Source organism: Sitophilus oryzae, unplaced genomic scaffold (genome assembly GCF_002938485.1).
Source record: "Sitophilus oryzae breed Bouriz unplaced genomic scaffold, Soryzae_2.0 scaffold_466_pilon_pilon, whole genome shotgun sequence".
NCBI lineage: Eukaryota > Metazoa > Arthropoda > Insecta > Coleoptera > Curculionidae > Sitophilus > Sitophilus oryzae.
In genome coordinates, this window is record NW_022147047.1 from 1,741,391 (window position 1) to 1,761,810 (window position 20,420).

General features: G+C 32.5%; 1 protein-coding gene across 2 annotated transcripts in view; it reads right to left on the reverse strand.

Annotated features, from left to right (window-relative positions):
- Nucleotides 1-20,420, reverse strand: part of LOC115886066 (transducin-like enhancer protein 4) — a 352,927-nt gene that overhangs the window by 112,537 nt on the left and 219,970 nt on the right. For both annotated transcript variants that reach the window (XM_030905097.1, XM_030905096.1), the window contains exon 6: nt 17,636-17,864. In XM_030905097.1, coding sequence (XP_030760957.1) covers nt 17,636-17,864 — 229 coding nt within the window. The remainder of the gene's footprint in view (nt 1-17,635; nt 17,865-20,420) is intronic.

The following is a 20,420-nucleotide window of genomic DNA, read 5'->3' on the forward strand; positions in this document are numbered from 1 at the left end:
CAGGGAGTTCAAAATTATATGCCAAATTTTCTAAAATAGAAAATAGTTTTTCTTCGTTTTTTTAAATGGAACACCCTGTATATTATTCCTTTGTTAGATGGAAAATTAAAAAATGATTTTTTTTGTATTGAAAGTATTTCAAAATTTTTAATGTTTTTTTCAGACACACGCAGTATTATTTCCTATGGCTCTTTTAACGGTAAAACACGAGAGAAAAATCATATGGTGGCTTTTATAAAAATTTACTGTGGAAAATTCGACTCTAAATACAAAAAATGTTAATTTTTTAATTCTCCATCTATTAAAAAAAAATAATGTACAGGGTGTTCCATTTAAAAAAACAAAGAAAAATTATTTTATATTTTAGAAAGTTTGGCGTAGAATTTTGAACATCCTGTATGATTTACGATTACCACATTCATAGCAAAGTAAGTAAAGACCATCTAAAGTAAATACTTATTATAGTTTTGATTTCAGGACAGTTCTTGTATTTTTAATAATTTTTTTAAGCAAGGCAGAAAAATATACATATTTTTTACTTATTTATTAAAATCTCTGAAATTATAGAAATTTATTTACTCATATCTTAGGAATATGTAAAGTGATCTGAACGGAAGCCAAAAATGCAATAATATACAGGATGTTGCATTTAAAAAAAATCATCCCGATCCAGTCACATTTTTTTGAGCCACCCTATAGAAGTTAAAATATTTTCCTGAAATACATTCTAGAACATACATTAACTTTGCACCTAAACAAAATTCGTATATTTTTTATTCTAGGAGCTACAGATGCCCGACTATTGCTGGACCCTGTATGTAAAAATAAAAAAGTTATAGTGTTGAACAACTTTTGAAAAACACCCAATATAATTTATATCTTCTAACGATGAAGGCTTTTTAAATAAATAAGTAATTACTTAATAATTCCAATTAAAATCCAGTGTACGGGTAACCTAATTTTGATGCAGTCATAAATCTTCGTTAACCAAAATTTCAACCCTTTTTCATCACCCCTCTACGTTTTCCCCCCGATTTCACCCCTTTTTCTTTGACCTCAAGCCGCGGCAATTCATAAATCACACCCTGCGAAAAATAAGTAAATTTTCACGAGCAGGAAAATTTTACAACCCCACCCCTAACGCTTTGGGAGTACAGTGGCGTGGAGGGTAGCGGTTTCACCCTTTTTCGATGGCAGGGATATCGTTTCATTTTCTGTTTAACGAACTTGCCAAAAGAGGGTACTAGAGGGTTGAGGATGAGGGGGTTGGAGTGGTGAACGAAAGAAGTGTAGAGGGGATGATTAATTTTAACAAGTCTGTTTTCTATGGTAATTTGGAATGTTCTCAGTCGAAATCGAAATATAAATTTGTGTTGAAAATCTTAACTCTCACAAATATTTGAGTTTAATAGAGTTAGTCATTGACATGTGATAAGCAAGTGCAAAACCAAGACCAAGATCAAGATCACCTTTGGTCTTGGTCTTGCTGATCTTTCATTTTTTTAAAAGCCAAGTCGAGCACAGCCGTACCATCCTTTTCTCGAAGATATTAGCGGCACTTTTTCACCACCCTGTAACTTCGTTGTGGATAAAGTAAGAATATTAATTTTCGCTACACATGAAGACATACTATAGCTGGTTAGATTACCAAAATATCTAGTAATTATACCTCATAGTTTATGAATTGTCGTTTGTCAAATTTCTTTAATTTCGACATTGACTCACTGACACATCATCAAAATTCTAAGGTACTTCTAGAAGTGTTACAAACTCCAAATTGAATTTCAGGTAGCTTTAAGCTTATAACCGAAGGAAAAAATAAAAAATCTCGAAATATCCTTATGGATTAAAAGTTAGCTCTCTACCCGCTACCGGTATTTGACTTTCCAGTCGAGAAAAATGTAGAAGACTGGAATTAATCGAAGCGGACTCTTCTGATTATATTTGTATATGAACGTACCAACAATAATTCAAGGAATGATTTTTTTCTAGTCACACTTATTTAACTTTCTCCAGAGGGTTTAGTTTCTCTTTAAGCTATTTAACAATTTTGTTAATCTTTATTTCTGTAATAATTATTATGACTTGGCAATTGCACAGCACCATAACTATAAAAGGATAATCTACCAGGAAAATAAATCACTAAATCACCACAATACACAAAAACACTTTACTTTTGCACTGGATGCGCGTTTCGCTAACCAAGATGCAAGACGTTTTATTTTGCTGTTGTAACACCAAAGGTTCTAACCCCTAACTGTAATAATCTACCATTTCGATTATTAAGTAAATCTAAACAGTGCCCTTTTTTAATTAGCAGCGAATATCTAACATATAATCTAAATAATATCTAAACAATTTATAACAAAATTGTTAAATAGGTGCTTAAAGAGCAGTGGCAGCTTGTAACCTGGCGGACTGGGTAGGCGACAAAATTTTAGTTGCGTCTATTTGCCCCCCCTAATTTACATAATACCCTAACCCAGTTAGTAAATATATGTTATCTCTAGGTTAAAACATAGCTCAAGAATATTTAGGACAAAACTAAAGCAAAAATAACAGCATTCAATGTAATGACATAATGATTGACATAATGTACAAGTATATTACTATGGAGTCACTATGGAGTACATCATAGAATTTTATTTTATTTTTCTTTATTTACGCTACAACTTAAGAACTGGTAGTATTGAGAGAGAGAATAATTATGTTTTATATATTAAATTGATGAGTCGGTTTCTTAACAAAGAAAAGTTATTTATTATTATATCAGTAAAATCATCAGATTGTTGAAGAGCTGTGAAAAGATCTTTTTAGATTGAAAGTAAGGCAAGTGACGATAAACGTTTATTTTTCATGGAATCTCTACTATAAATTTTAATGCATTTCAAACATGAAAAATGTGTCTCAACCCAAGTACTTGTAAATGGTGTAGTAACAAACAAAAGAAACAATTTGAAAGCCTCTGGAAATATATTTCCAGGATTATTCTCCTTAAATTATTTTATAATCGAAATTATCATATCTATTATTAATACCTGCAATTTATTCATTAATTTACGTTGGTCAATAATATTTTTTGTTTGTTAAATCACTATTAAATGCGTTGGAAGTGTATTAATATAACAAGTTTGTTAAATCAGATGTTAAATGCGTTGGAAAATTTTTATATGATTCTTTAAATTTCGGATCCGCAAGAGATAAATTAAAATAATTGAGACATACGAGTACCTATCTGCAAACCTTATTTCTAAATGTATAACAATGTTATCTAATATTTCATAAAATAAAATTCGCAAAGATAGTTGATTTAGCCGCTTTTATTAACATATCGAATTGAAATAGCATACTGAGACTTCTGTAATATTTGTTGTATCTGTCTTCTTGCACCCAATAAAATAACGCGCTTTTTTATTTCGGATTATTTTATTTCTGTGGCGTGTTCTGAAATACAACTTGTTATATCATTTTGAATAATTTCGGACAAGCCCGAAAAAATGTTTCCAATTTGCTTTTAACGTGTTTTTTTTAATTTTCATATAAAAGTTTTAACTGCCCTTAACGAAATGTGATATATCCCCTTATGAAATATCGGGAATATCCCCTTAACATCGAAGCCTACCGAGCCTCCACGACTTCATGCGAAGGCGACCGGAGATTTCGCCTTAATACGATACAACTCCGACTTACGTCGCGTCGCTACCGCACGATAAGTTAGACAGAGACAGAAGACTGCCGTAGGTCGTGCATCGACTCTGATAGTAGGCGATGCGGAAATCGCCGAACAAAGGTACTCCAACGGTCAAAATTATTTTGTTTTCTAACGCAGTGGGCACAGTCAGCCTACGCCAGCGATAGTGAATAATAATATTTTAAATATACAAGACCCCAAATATTAAAATAATATTGATTATTAAAACACACTTCCGTGTATTAACAGTATTTTTATGTATTGGCAACATTAATGGTAAATAATGTAATGTAATAAACCGTTTAAATTCTGCCAAAATTTTAGGATAGGCGCCGCCTACCTTGCCTACCCTGGCGAGCCGCCATTGTTAAAGAGAAACCAAATAAAATAAACTGACTTGGTTATACATGATGGGATTAGATATTATTGAATACTTTAGTTACTAAATGTATCATTTATTGTAATTTTTACATAATATGTGGATTAAAATGAGTGGCTCTCTAGTCAGACCCATTTAGGAAATAAAGGCAATTTTTATTATTATTGAAAACGTGCTTAGAAAACTTTTAAATAAAATCCTCGAAATCAGTTTACCAAAAATAATATTAAAAATCTACTCTATTTGTAAAGTTCGCCATGAATATTCAATTCACCAACTCTACGCCCATTTCCATCACCCTCTACTCCTTTTTTTTTTCTTCTGTGGCTCCTACCACGGATCGGAAAGCACGCCCCACTTCAAATTAAAACGCATTAAGCCCTTATGAATAACGAATTTTTCTAAGTGGTCTGCCCGTTTGTTGGTGGCTGAAACTCGTCACTTTAAAATTTAAATCGAAAAATAGAGTGAGCTCAACTGTAGGGAAAAAAATAAATGGTTATACAGAAAATAGATTGTTTTTCAAAAAGATAGAGAGCATTTTGTTAGGTCTTTTAGGAAAGAAAAAAAATTGGCGCCGGGAGGCACGTATAGCCGCCCATACTAAAATATGTTAATATCTCGAAAACTGCGACTTTGACTGATTTTGATGTTATTATCAACTAGGTCTTTCCCGCGACTACGTTCGCGTTACACCTCGAATAATTCATGCATTGATTTAAATGATTTACTTTGTATATAGAGCTAGTGAGCCTTACAAATGCCCTATTTAAACTATGTTTTTAAGAGTTTTAGAGCTACTCGTATTTTATATGAAAATTATCAATTGTCGATTTTCTGGGTATTATACAGGGCAAGTCTTGAATGAATGCAAATATTTTCAGGGCTGGTAGATCTCGATAAAAAACCATATTTTCTCTTTACCGTTTTTCAAATAACTCCAAAATAACTGAGTTATTTTACTTTAAAAATTTCCAAAAAAAATATTTTTTGCTTAAATTTTGAGAACCACTGCAGCTTTTCGGGTTTTTCTGTCTTGTAAATTTAATCTACTACCTATATATGTTGCCATATTATCAAGAAATTATGGTTTTTAACTAAAAACTAAAAAAAAATCCAAAAGGTTTTTCAAAAAATTCCAAAAAAAATTTGGCGAAATAACTCATAATCGTGTTTCTCGGGTCAAATATACCTACTACCGCTAAGAATAATTGCACTTAATTGAAAATCTGAAAAAATAAAATCTCTCCAAAATAATAAATAGTGAAATGATTATTTACCCTCTATAAATAGAACCCCTACCTATGGTCCCATATAAACTGTATTACTAAAATAAATAGTTTTGAAATATGAAGTTTTCAAATGAATATTTGAAATTTTCAATTGTCGCTTTACTTAATATACTCCCTTGCTATTTTTTTTTATTTTTCATCTCTTTTTTTGGTTTATTAAGAGCACTAATACTCCATTTATAATTATTTTTTATTCCTTGAAGGATAATTGAAGAAGAAATATAGAAGTCTATATTATTGATGTGTCACTAAATAAACCCTTGTATAAAATTTTATACTGCTATATGTTATAGTATTTTCGTACAGCAAACTTTCATTCCCTATTCTACTCCCTAAGATTATAAATTTCATAAAATCGCTTTATCCAAATAATTAACTCATGTCTTTTAAATGATTCTTTGTGCCAATTTTTATGTGTATAATCCAGAGGTTACCAAGTTTTATATAAATTTTTACTAACTTTACCCATTTGGTTGATGAATTTCAAAAATCACTTCTAATTCTTTTTGTAGGATTTCATTCTTCTAGACCACATAGTAAGGAATTTTCATACAACAAATTGTTCCGACATAATTTTACTCTCTAAGAGGATGAATTTCCTAAAATCGCTTTGTGTAGCTAATTCACTAATGTCGTTTAAACAAACCTTTGTTCTAATATTTATGTATCTAAAGTTGGCTGTGTGAACTGATCCCTAAATTATCTAAAAACTTGATATATAATCTAACTGACAAACCACTGACAATGACAAATAATTTATTTCTGGAGGTATTGTGTGCAGGTGTTTTTCAGGTATGTTTTAATATTTAGTCGATTTACACAAAGAAATAGCCATTCAACAATTTAAAAATACTTCATAACAAATCTAGACATTTCACTTTTCACCATCTAAACCTTTCATTAAAAAAAACCGCGTTTCGCTAGGTACTGTAATTTTGGAGTTACGATTTTTATAATTTTTAACCCCCTCCCATACCCCCTTACCAACCCCCCACCCCCACCAAAAACTAATGGCCAGATTCTCGGGTGCCACAGTATTTTTGTGCCAAATTTGGTTAAAATCGGTTCAGCGGTTTTTGAGTTATCGTGTTACAGACGGCAGACAGACAGACAGACAGACAGACAGACACCACAAAAATATTTTGTATTTAGGTCATTTATGACCCAAATAACTCATTTTGAGTGAAATTAAAAAAACTTTTTTTTGCCGATCCTAATAGCCTACCATACCTATTGGTATGGTCGGCTAAAAATCTATTTAAAAATGAAGGAATAAAATGAAACAGAACTTATAATATTAGAAAATAAAAATTACATGAAGAATTGCAGTGAAAAACAGTTATAAAAATTATTATGTTTAGATTCCGTTGCGGTATTTGAAGACGCTGAATTTAAAGATGTTGAATTTTTGAATTGAAATTAAAAGAATTTATAGTAGGTACAAAAACATTAGTATTATTATTCGAACTTGTAGCAGTTTCATTGTCTCTCATTTTTAGCCGATCATACCAATAGGTAGTACATACAGGGTCCGGCAATAGTGCGTCAGGCATCTGTAGCTCCTAGAATAAAAAACTTGAGAATTTTGCTTAAGTGCAAACCTAAAGTATGTACCAGGATGTATTTCAGGAAAATATTTTAACTTTTATAGGGTGGCTCAAAAAAGTGTGAGTGGACCTGAATGATTTTTTTTTAAATGGAACACCCTGTATATAATTGCATTTTTGGCTTCCTTTCAGATCACTTTACATAACCCTAAGATATGAATAAATATATTTCGATAGTTTCAGAGATATTAAAAAATAAATAAAAAATATGTATTTTTCAGCCCTTCTTAAAAAAATTATTAAAAATACAAGAACTGTTCTGAAATCAAAACTATATTAGGTATTTACTTTAGATAGTCTGTTCTTACATTGTTATAAATATAGTAATCGTATATCATACAGGATGTTCAATATTCTACGCCAAACTTTCTGAAATATAAAATAATTTTTCTTTGTTGTTTTAAATGGAACACCCTGTATATTATTTTTTTATTAGATGGAGAGTTAAAAAATGAACATTTTTTGTATTTAGAGTATTTCAAAATTTTGAACGGTTTCGCAGATACGCGCAGTATTATTTCATATGGCGCTTTCAATGGTAAAATACGAGAGAAAAATCATTGGGTGGGGCTTTGATAAAAATTTACTGTGGAAAATGCCATATGAAATATAAAACCGCAAATATCTGTGAAACCGTTAAAAATTTTGAAATACTTTAAATACAAAAAATGTTCATTTTTTAAGTCTCCGTCTATTGAAAAAATAATATACAGGGTGTTCCATTTAAAAAAAAACGAGGAAAAACTATTTTATATTTTAGAAAGTTTGGCGCAGAATTTTGAACATTCTGTATAATTTACGATTTTCATATTTATAGCAAAGTAAATACAGACCATCTAAAGTAAATACCTAATATAGTTTTGATTTCAGGACAGTTCTTGTATTTTTAATAATTTTTTAAGAAGGGCTGACAAATACATATTTTTTATTTATTTTTTAATATCTCTGAAACTATCAAAATATATTTATTCATATTTTAGGGTTATGTAAAGTGATCTAAAAGGAAGCCAAGAATGCAATAATATACAGAGTATTCTATTTAAAAAAAATCATCAAGGTCCACTCACACTTTTTTGAGCCACCCTATAGAAGTTAAAATATTTTCTTGAAATACATCCTGGCACATACTTTAGGTTCGCACTTAAACAAAATTCTCAAGTTTTTTATTCTAGGAGCTACAGATGCCCGACGCACTATTGCCGGACCCTGTATAGTATGGTAGGCTATTAAGATCGGCAAAAAAAAGTTTTTTTAATTTCACTCAAAATGAATTATTTGGGTCATAAATGACCTAAATACAAAATATTTTCATGGTGTCTGTCTGTCTGTCTGTCCGTCTGTCCGCCTGCGGCCTGTAACACGATAACTCAAAAACCGCTGAACCGATTTTAACCAAATTTGGCACAAAAATACTGTGGCTCCCGAGAATCTGGCCATTAGTTTTTGATAGGGGTGGGGGGTTGGTAAGGGGGTATGAGGGGGGGGGGGGTTAAAAAATTAAAAAAAATCGTAACTCCAAAATTACAGTAACTAGCGAAACGCGGTTTTCAAATTAAGATTAGGAATAATATTTGCAACAAAATTTGTAATAACATCAAAATCAGTCAAAGTCGCAGTTTTCGAGATATTAACATATTTTAGTATGGGCGGCTATACGTGCCTCCCGGCGCCAATTTCTTCTACCAAATTTGCATGATGTTCATCATCGAGGTGAAGGTAAGGTTTAATTGACTTCGGGTTTGCGTACCCAGTTATTTTGACCATTGTATTCTCCTCAACCCCTTTTTTTGCTAGTGTCGACACAGCTGTTGCACGTAGCGAATGATTAGTAATTTTTACTTTCACCTTAGCCAAACCTGATTTTTTCGCTTCGATAGACACCCATTGAGCAATCGTATTTTTCCCAACAGGAATGTTCTTACATTTACCAATTTTCCAGGAAGGATTTACAGTTAAAAACAATCTTGGAACATTAATTGATTTTCTTTTTTCCATACATTTTTTGAATAGCCTTATTGGACATATATCCGGTTGACCTCTATTTATGACCAGCCATTTTGACGGAGCACAAGGTTTATCTCCTCCTTGAGTGGTTTTATCGAATATCGGGTTGTATTCAATGCGACCGGTGGGTTGTCCTATATTATCAATATCATCTTTAAAATAGGAAACAAAACATTTTTTCCCTCTCCTCCTCACCATGCCAATTCGTAGGATAATACAAAAAATATTTTTTTTGCAAACCATCGCGACATTCTTCATTACAATTTCGTACCATCAATTTGAATTCTTCGTATTTGAGTGCCTTAGAGCTTTCTTTCCTTTTTAGAGGGTCCACCTGCAATTCCTTCCTTTTGACACTTTTTGCCTCCCGGGATATTTTAAATTCGGTGTCACTAGAAGGATTAAATTTGATGTTATATTCTTTTTGGTATTTTTCCATTAATAGCTTGGCTGTTACATTCCAAATAGTTTTTACCGTAAAATCCTTATAGTTTTGGCCGTTTTTTCCTTTTCATATTAAATGCCCAATCGGTCAAAATATTGGCAAGTGCCGAGATTGAGATGTTCACGTCCAAAATGTAGTTTCTATCTTTTATAAAGTCCATAAACTGTTTCCATACATACTGGTGATTAATTATAGTGTTTTTCGGCTTACTTTCGGTAACTTTTTCTTCAATTGTACTTAAAGAATCGTTTCCAAATCGAGACATTTTTAGAATACCTATTAAAAATAATTTAGGTCTTAGTGAAAAATGTGTCATTGTCACTTAGACATTTTGATGCGGGAAATTTTCGCCGGGTAATTTTCGATTTTAGTGAGCAATTTTCGCCGAAAATTACCCGCTTCATATGGGATTTTTTGTACATGAATGAAATATTCAAAGTAAAAATGATCGTCATAAAAAAAGTTTTTGATGGAAATACTCAGAAAGAAACTGTCAGATTTTAAATTTAATTACGCCATCTTAATAAACAGAAATCAGTGACAATGATGAAGTGACATATATAGAAATTTTAAAACATTTTCCGATGCACGTCATCAATCACACAAAATTGACACTAAAGCCTATAAACCTGAGTAAATGAAATGTTAGCAAAAATGTTTAAATTTGTTGACTAATTTAAGATACCAAGCAGCTCTTTATTATACTTTATAGAGCAAATGATTGTAACAGATATTTTATTTGGATTAAAGCTGCAAAAATTAGTTTAAACTGATTTTTATTATCGCCTTGTTGGTCACATTGCGCCATGTTCAGCATGTTTGAAAAATATGCATTTATAGTCATACATTTGGCACTAAATGGTACAAAAGGCATTGTACATTTTGCATAGGCCCACAATATATTGATATAGCGTGTATCTTAAACTAGCTGTACAGAAATTTGGACTGGTGTATACAAGGTGTTCAAAGAATATATTTAATATTAAATAAACTTATTATAATTTATCTACGTAACAAGGCGTAAGGTAACAACGTTACAAGGCGTAAGGGGATTTAAGTATTCGGTTACCCAGTAGTAATGTGCCAATCCCGCAGATCCCGCACGGTAAATCCCGCAACTTTGATCCCGCGGAATCTCAGCGGGATCCCGCATTTGCGGGATCCAGCATTTGCGGGATTGCATTCCCTACTGGCAGCGCTGTCGCCATCGTTTGTCACTCAAAGTTGATGACGTGCATCGGAAAATGTTTTAAAATTTCTATATTTTACAATATCTCTATATCCCTTCAAGTAAACACAGGAAGAATTAAAAACTGTTTTACAATATTACGTTTTTTTTTCAAATATTTTCGAAAGCATTCCGGAATTTTTAATTTGCAAAACAGCATTTCGATGGCCATAAAACTGAAAAAAAAAACGAAAGAATTGAAAATACAATGTCTGGAATTAAAAAAAAACAGTGAGCTCATTGAACAGTACTACGAAATAAATTTACAATCAAAATTATTTGCTACGGCTATAGAAATGCAGGTAAAAAAATCCTATCGGGTGTTCCAAAAAGAGTTGAGAGGCCTCTTGAAAAGCACTTCATGGATATTGTGGATTTTTTGTTCCGTTACTCTAGTCTGTTTTGAGCGAAACGATAGGAACGTTATTTCGGCGCTCTTTCTAGTGCTACTCCAAATGAAAATGAATCCAGAGCTGCGTTTGTACGCTCTATTGTATTTTTAAAACAGAGTTAGGATCGTATTGGCGCGGCGTAACGGTGGAGTCTATTTTTTTCCATTTGTAGAGTAGAAAAAATAACCTGATAATAATATTCTTCTTGGAAACGCTAAATCTAAGTCAAATCGTTTTTCAAATAAGTCTAAAATAACCGAGCCATTCAAGTTTGAAAATTAAAAAAATCATCCATTTTCGTGCCGTAACGATGGTAATATCAGAAATTAAGAAATTATACCGTGGAAAAATTTGCGGTGAACAGAGAGTTCTAAAACTTTTCTAAAATATACAGGTTGGTCCGAACTGTATTCCGGAAACTTCGGCAACATATTCTGCAGATGAAAAAAAGTAAAAAAGTTCGTATAAAGGTATGTCCTAAAATATTTAGTTTCGGAGATACAGGGTGTAGAAGTTTCATTTTTATTTCGATTTTTTCTAAATAATTTCTGAAGTAACGTCAATATTTGGATGAAAACTGGTGTTTGGGAGTTTTGTGGCACGAGACTTTTTTTTTGGTGTCAAAATGACTCCTATGTGTAGGAGGCGCCACCTACATGCGTTTAATACACCTTTTTTTTGCCACCTACAAATCCTGCCAATCACTAAATTTGACGTTTAGGCTATACCTACACATATTTTTGACAGGCAGTTTTTTTCGTCCAAAATTTTTAAATAATTCTTTTCTCAAAAACGCTTAATGTTAGATATAGAGTGTTAGGTTAGGTTGTAAAAACGTTATCAAAATCATACAATTTTACAGAGAACTTAAGTACGTAATAAAAAATGGGGGAACCCATTTAAAATAAAAAAGTTGCTGTCAACTTTCGGTATTTCCGGAAGTGCTGCCATATTGAAAATATTTTTAATCGATAGATCTCGTTGTGAAACAATGATATGCAAAAAATCCCCGATCGTAGTTCTTTAGAAGCTTCTAATGCACGCTCAGCGTGGGACACCCTGTATTGTCGTGAGATCTATGAAGATATAAAACGCAGTTTGTCCGCCTAGTCGATTTTTACCCTCGACAGGCTCCATCGACCCGTCATCGTCATCTTCGTACGTTCGAAACGTCGTCGCTTCATCGTCTCTATCGCTCAACCGTTCGATTGTAAATCCGTGCGATCGACCGTATGAAATCGGTTTATTCGCCTCGCTGCACGTCCAAAATTGCTACCGCTCCGCTCATGGTTTGAGCCACTCGGGTCTTTACTTCCCCTCTTGCTCCTCACGTGTCCATTCATGTGTCCTTCTTTCGATTTTATTTATTTAGAAGAGGTATGTACTTCTTAAAGGTGGACTGATACGTTAAATTATGTCGGTCAAGAAAAGAATGGCGTTTTAAAAAATGTTATATTTGATCTTTAAAAACCCAGTGATGAGGGGTGTTCTGATGCATTCGTCGCTGTTTCTTAGCTAGCCCAAGGCCCGATCCTTTCCTTGCAAGTTTGTCAACGCGTTCGTTCCCTTCGATGTACAGGGTGGGTCAAATTCGACGCTTTTAAATGGAAACACCCTTTTCTATAGGAGATAGACGAAAACTAATATCGGTGTCTGGAGCTCAATTTTCATCAAAAACATGATGGTGAAAACCGCACATCAATATCTGTTACCGTTTCGGAGTTACGGGGTGTTTTTCAAAAATGTGCATTTTTAACAAATCGCTGTAACTTTTTTGCTATGGAAAATTTAGTATTTCTATTAAAACATTTCCAAAGCACCTTTTTATGTAGAATTTAATGGTTTAAGTATATTTTTTTTAAATTAAAAATTTAAGAGTTATCAACAGAAAAATTGATTTTTTATTTGGGACACCCTCTATATTTTTAATTAAGTGAAAATAATTTAAAATTACCTTTCCAAAAATATATCACACTTGATATTTTGTTATAATCCCCTTCGAAATACAGAATATTTAAAAGTTCGCCACTTTTAACTAGTAGGCTTTGGACCCCTTATTGATGATGTGCCCTTAATGGAACTCGAAAACATATTTTTCCAGCAAGACGACGCACCGCCTCAGAACGCTGAAGTTATCAGCAAATTTTTGCAGCCAATTTCAAGAATAATTGAATAGCTAACCAAGATCCCAGGCGTTGGCCGTCGAGGCCGCCTGACTTAGTGCCCATGGATCTAATCCTATGGATATATTTGCGGAAGAATAAAGGTTTCTTATTCTTTCGTATAATCTAGATAAGAATTAGAAATACTTAGCAGTTATGAGAGGGTATCTTTCACCCCTACTGAGTTAATGAATTCCGCGAGAAATGTTCAAAAACGGCTCCGTCTGTCCATAACAGAAGACGGTCGATATGTCGAACACCTGTAGTAAAATCTCATGTCTTGGTTTGCCATTTATTTTTATTGTTATTAGATATAGCTTAAATGTGTTGATATTGGTTAAATATATTTTAAATTGTTATAAAATTCTGCATCTCTCATAGCAAATATTATTTGCGTTTTAATTGATTCTCACAGCTAGAATTTTCTTTGCATTACAGCCGGTGTCGTTCACAGCCTACTTATTTAAAGCGGGCGAATTTTTATATACTCTATATCTCGAAGAGGAATCGAGCAAAATATCAAGTGTGTTATATTTTTGGAAAGGTAATTTTAAATTATTTTCAATAAATTAAAAATATATAGGGTGTCCCATATAAAAAATCAAATTTTCTGTTGATAATTCTTAAATTATTAATTTTAAAAAAATTATACTTAAACCATTAAATTCTACGTAAAAAGGTGCTTTGGAAATGTTTTCATAAAAATACAAAATTTACCATAGCAAAAAAGTTACAGCGATTTGTTAAAAATGCATATTTTTAAAAAACACCTCGTAACTCAGAAACGGTAACAAATATCGATATGCGGTTTTCACCATCATGTTTTTGACAAAAATTGAGCTCCAGACACCGATATTAGTTTTTGTCTATTTCCTATAGAAAAGGGTGTTTCCATTTAAAAGCGTCGAATTTGACCCACCCTGTACAGGATGTCTGTAGAATATGCTGCCGAAGTTTCCGGAATACAATTCGGACCACCCTGTATACGTATAGAGAGAATCAACCTTAAAGCGAAAAAAAACTTCTCCAATTTTACCGTAATATTACCTCGGTAATATTCCCCTTTACATCACTACACACGCATGAACTCCTTAGTACATTTCCAAGCTTTTTGGAAAGATTGGTTGTCTTCTCGAGAGGTCTCCTACTCTGGTTATTACAAAATTATGTATGTATTTATAATGACTCGGTGTGTGAGATCGTAGTAAGGTAAAAAAAGACAACCTGTAGGAAAAAACGAACAGCGAGGTCGTTCTATTTTATCTCCACCTCGGTTTTTCAATTGGCACCGAAATATCAGATCTTTATCGCTCGTTCCGCTTAATGTCCGCGCCTCTTTTTATCGCCATTTTCCCTCGCAGCGCATATAAAACGATTTTACGATATTTCGCCGGCAATGAACGAACGACTAGGACGTCATAAACCCGGACGCCTTTATAAAATTTTACTGTATATCCCGCACTCGCACCATATAATTCGCCGTTAAATAAACCAACGACCTTACGTAATCCCGGTTCCCCTACTTTTGTCTCCCCCGTCTCCCCTAATTTTTATTACTCGACATCTCTAGCATACCTCTCCCTTCGTATTTCACGATCTCGTTTAATAGATCTTCGTTTTAATTATGACGTTGTTAATTTATTAGAGCTTTCTGTCGTTTATGAGGCGTTTAATTTTACGGCGGGAGGATTTTGCGTGACAAATATTAACGTGTGCGGTGATCTTTAGGGGTAGAAGTAACTATGAAAATGTTGAGTGAAAATGATAAAGTATTCTAAAATGATAGCTGAAATAAGTAAACACTTTTTGTATGAGAATATGCAACAAAAATATTAAATGTTTTAAAAAATATTGGGCAATCTCGGCACACAGTATTACTTAATAATTCGTGATTTAAAAATTTCTGAGAAACTTTTGGGTGTTTTAAAAACATGTGCTATCTCTCGTGAGGAGATTCCTCGCGTAAAAATAAGATTTCTTTTTCATATCCACGTAGGTCCGATTCTGCTTTGTTTCGTAGCTACAGGGTGTTAAAGTCTTATTTTTTTTCGATTTATTATAATTTTCTTCCAAGAACTTTTAGCGTTTCGAATGAAATTTTGAAGGTAAAAGTTACTATAAATGCGTTAAAAAAAAATGCGGTAAAAAAGTGTTAGCATATTCACCAGGGACGTGCATATGGGTTATCACTGGAATATTTTTCTAAAAAAGCATGTACGCCACTGACATTTTTGTTCTTGTGAGCGAAATAGTATAAGCAGTTTAATGCCGATTAAAAGTTGCCTTTTTATATTTTGTCGATTTCGGCCTCCTTGATGAGATAAACGCCATTTTATTAATTTGCCTTGATCCAAGTCTAATAACAACCTTTAAAAACATTTTAAAGTTTTAAACTCGGTTTTAAATTACTAACATAGTATAAGGAAACCTTTCCTTCTACTATGTTACCCATTGATCCGTCATCAAAAAATATGAAAATAAGTTCTTATAAACATGGGTATGGAAATATATAGTTTTAGACCCAAGTAGCAAAAAGAAGTTTTAAAAGGATTGAATTATTATATAACAGTCGAATAGCGTTGTCTTAAGGACTACTTGATTTAAGGGTTTGGTTTCGACCATTCTGTTTTTTAATAAAAGTTGTCATATTAAACTATTTTCTAGTGATTTTTACAACGTATCCTATAACGCATTAAACGATAATTTCTTTTAGTATGATATAACACTTAATAAGACAATGCTATATGATAACCAAACATATTATTTTATTAGACTCTTATACCCACCATGTAAAAGTTCTATAATATTCATATAACTAGTAGTCACGAGATCATATAATAGTTACTTAAACTTGTCTTATTAAAGTTGTATTACGTTGTATGATAGAATGTTTTATTGCGTTAACTACGGTGCTGTATACAACACTAGTTATATAGCCTTATATGATAAAATTGTGATTAACAAAATAAATTCGCTGTAATATCTGCATTATAAAACTGGTAATGTATAAAATAACCTCATTTTAAATTAAATGGTATACATAGTTATTTATTTTGTTATTGTTGTTGCAAAAGTAATATCTACGTACGAGTATAATCAATCACAGCTATTATAAATTCTGGACAAAGTTGGAAAAAAGTTAACATACGCAGTGGTAGTTATAAAGAGCATGTAAGAAAAAACTCGGCAAATATTAAATTACGGCAAATAATCCCGAGAATTCCCTGGGTTCCCAAAAGCCAAAATCTCTCGTGTTGTCTGGCTTCTTCAAAGTATTGTTGCCACGTTGATGTAAAAGTTTTACTGCAGTAATGTTTGTATTGTTTTGTTGTTGTTTTTCCAAGTCCTTAGGTTGCCGCTCACTCGTCGGGCATGCATGAAATGCATTGCGTGCATGAATCCATGAAAACCTGATCATGTTTGTTAGTTTAAATACTAATGAAATGAGATTTGGCAACATCCATTTGTCACAAATCTCAATATGTCAAAAATAGTTCTATAGTGCCTGGAAATTCTGCGTAATGATAGATATTTATCTTATACCGTTTTATTTTACAACAAAGACTTATTTAAGGGATTCGTTTATAATAAAATGGTTGCATTATAATTCGCCATGTTTAAGGCAGAATTTTTGTATGGCCTATGGCCGTCATTATATGAAACAAAATTGAAAATGTCAAAATAAATTGTAAAATGTTTTTTTGAGAACTATTTTGTGATAAGATTCCCACATACAGTAATAAACTGTTTAATTAAATTAAAAACAAGAATTTTTGAAAATTTTATGTTATTTTATTGTTTAAATTTATACGTAAACCTTAATCGAAATTAAAGCGCTTTAATTTTTGCCATATACATACCTATAATCTACCAGTAAAATATTCGGCTCAACAAAAATTGTCCCTACTTTTCAAACCCTATTAATGATTTTTTATATTACATATTTGTTGTACCTTCTGGCTCTACCCGCCATTTTCACCGTCGAGTAAAGTCTCCTTTTTAACAATCCACATCCTCTAGATTCATTTTACGACACGCTTAAAATATAATTTGCTCCTAATATTCTTCGGTAAAAAATAAAATACTATTTTACCTCGCTAAATGATCAAATGTTTTTATTGTTCTGTTTCTTAGATGTGACCACGTAACACACAATAAAACTAGTTTTATAATAGATATATAACGCTGTGTAAAATAGTTGCATAAGAGTTGTATACCCCTTTTATACTTAACTTCTATACTACTAAACGGTTGTATAAAAATGGGCCTTTTTTGGTTGTAAAGCTATCATATTACGGTCTTATAACACGTTATATGAATTGAGGTATCCTATAAAAATGATCACATAGCTGTTTATACAGCCTTTATAAAATAAAATTTGCTACTTGGGAGAGTTATAGAATATAATAATTGCCAGAATTCGAACCGAACTTACCGCTATTCGACTTGACATCGTCCGGCCTGTGCAGCTCCGGCTTGGAGGCCAGCATGCTGAGAGGATGCTGCGCGGGTAACGCTCCGCTCAATCCCAAAAGACTGGCGGCGGTGTTGGGCGGCGCACCCGCCAGGCTGGGGTGCGGCATCATGGGGATGGGAGGCGCGTGCGCGGGCAGTTGCTGCGCGTGCATCTGCTGGAGCAGTCTGGGCAGATCGGGCCTCTGTTGCTGCAAGAGAGAGAAAAATACATATTAGTGGTGCCAAAAATAGCCAGATTCCTGGAATATGTTACATATACTATATACAGATCTAGTACCTAGTTATAGAGGTGGAAATTCTAGTTCTTTGGGAGGAACTAGTTCCTTAGTTCTAGTTCCTCCAGAGGAATAGTTCTTTGAACTAGATCTTTAGTTCACAATAGTTCCCGACTAACATTGATATCCCCGTTGCTTGCTAATGGGTTTCGTTGTCAGTCAGAACTATTCACAGTATGATCTGTATAATTTTTATAATGTACGAAATATAACGAGACGTGTAATTGCGTATGTTAAAAACATATAGGTAAGTTTTATTGCAATTAAAAAAAAGAAATCCAAATCAGAGTTTAAAAACCTACATCACAAATCAATTGGAGCAAATAATACGAAAATTTTATGAAAAATAGCATTTTTCCTCACTTTAAGCTTTTTGTTTTTGTTTAAAAATTCAGAATATCTACTTCGTTCTTACTTTGTATTTTATTTCATAAATGCTGTCATTGCAATTGTAATTCATTTGTTATAAAGTTCAGCTTGGCATTCTGTAACATTTCTTTGTACAAATAATGTTGATAATTTTAACTTTTTATGATTTGTATCCGTATTTTATTGTTTTGTTAATGAGGAAGATGCATATATTTTATTTTTCGCCAGAAACTGTTCAATTTATTAGAATAAATATGTATAAATGCAAAAAAAAACTTTTTTCTTGAAAGCAGTACCACAATTTTATAAAACGGGCCATTAAAATACTATGGATAACGCAAACGACGCCTCGTGAATTGAAACGACATTCTATTGGTCTGACGTCACCCGCCGTTCTCGTCGACGCGCGATGGCCAGCAGCAGCCAGACGTGTTCCGCTTATGTACGTATTTAGGTGGCGTACTAAGACATTTTTGTTGCTTTTAGCGTTGATTGAAGGAGCTTTTAATGCTTTTTTGTGCAGTTATTATTTGTATGTGTTGTGTGTTCTGAAAATTTTTTAAGTAATGGCAGATTCCGGGTTTGTAAAAGCACAATCAGATAACTTTCAAAAGTCGATGCTTTTATGTTGGCTGCTTTTATAAATACAAATTCCCAATTTATTGGTGCTGAATTACGAGGAAAAAAACAGAGAGGTATTAAAAAAAACAGAGAGGTAACATTTATTCTTTGTAGTACTGAGGCATATTTAAGTATAAGTAGGTACCTACTGTTACGAACTATTATATAGTTATGAATTAATGTTATAAACTTATTTTTCAGATCAGGTAGGGAGACGTATGGAGATAATGCTGTAGGTTATGTAGAAGTGAAAAGAGACAAAAATATTTGTTTAGTACGTGGAAAAATAACTCCAGAGCATATATATATAATAAAAAGAAAGTTTTTTATATATATATTAATTGACACCCCCTTACCCCTGTTATTTTTAAAGATTGTTTTTTTACGAAATTATAGGAAATAAATTGTTTATCAGTAATGAAAATATTATACAAGGTGTCCCATAAGCAAACGCCAAAATTAAGATACTTTTTTAAGTGAAACACCCTATATATTTTTGGATTCTTCGGAAATTTCTAGATATTCTAGATATATTTCATGTATAATTCCTATACCTATCTTCAAATGTTTACAAAATATTGACAGTTGAAAAGCGAAAAATACCTACAATTTTCTGGACCACCTTTTTTGAGACACCCTGTATAACTAGAATTAATTTTAAAAGAGAGTATATGAAAAACCATACAACTTTTTTATTTAATGGTTTCTTCTAAAACTTGCAGTTAAGGCTGTATGTGGGTGCAAGATATAATGAATAACCCTGTACATTCAAATTTCTTATACCTATGTAAGACAATATACATAAATATATGAACTTACATCAAAATGATCTTCACAACAATAAATCGTAAAAATAGAGGATAATTTAACGTTTTCTTTTCATCTCTTCTCATGGCCTTGGACCATTTTTTGTTTTCGCTCATCCATTACTATTTATAAATATCACTAATTACTAATTATGTATTAATTAACACAAATAACTAAAATTTTGACTCGGATTCAACAGCGTTTAAAAGCAAACTGTGTAAAATAAACACGCGTCTGGCTCCACTCAACCAGAAGAACGGCGGGTGACGTCACAGCGGCAAGGCGCGGTAGAGAACGTTTGCCCGGCCATTTAAATTAACAATACTTAATTATTTTATATTAGAGGCATTTCTTAACCGATATCAACGATTTTTTTTGTTCAATTTGTAATTATATGAACTATTATTTAAAACCATCATTTAAAAACATGCATTTTCCTCATTGACTTTGTTCGTTTGACAAATATGTTTGACCAGCTTTGATTATTTTTTTATTTGCTATGTGATTCCATTACTTTCTTTTTTGTTCATTCCAAACTCTCCAGCAACAAATCTATGTTATCCTTCCAGCTCTACTAACTTCTTTCTTATTTTCGTCATTTTCAAAAAAAAATCAGGTAAAAAAACACATTTTTTAAGAGACTAAACGCCACGCTACATTTTTAAAGTGCTT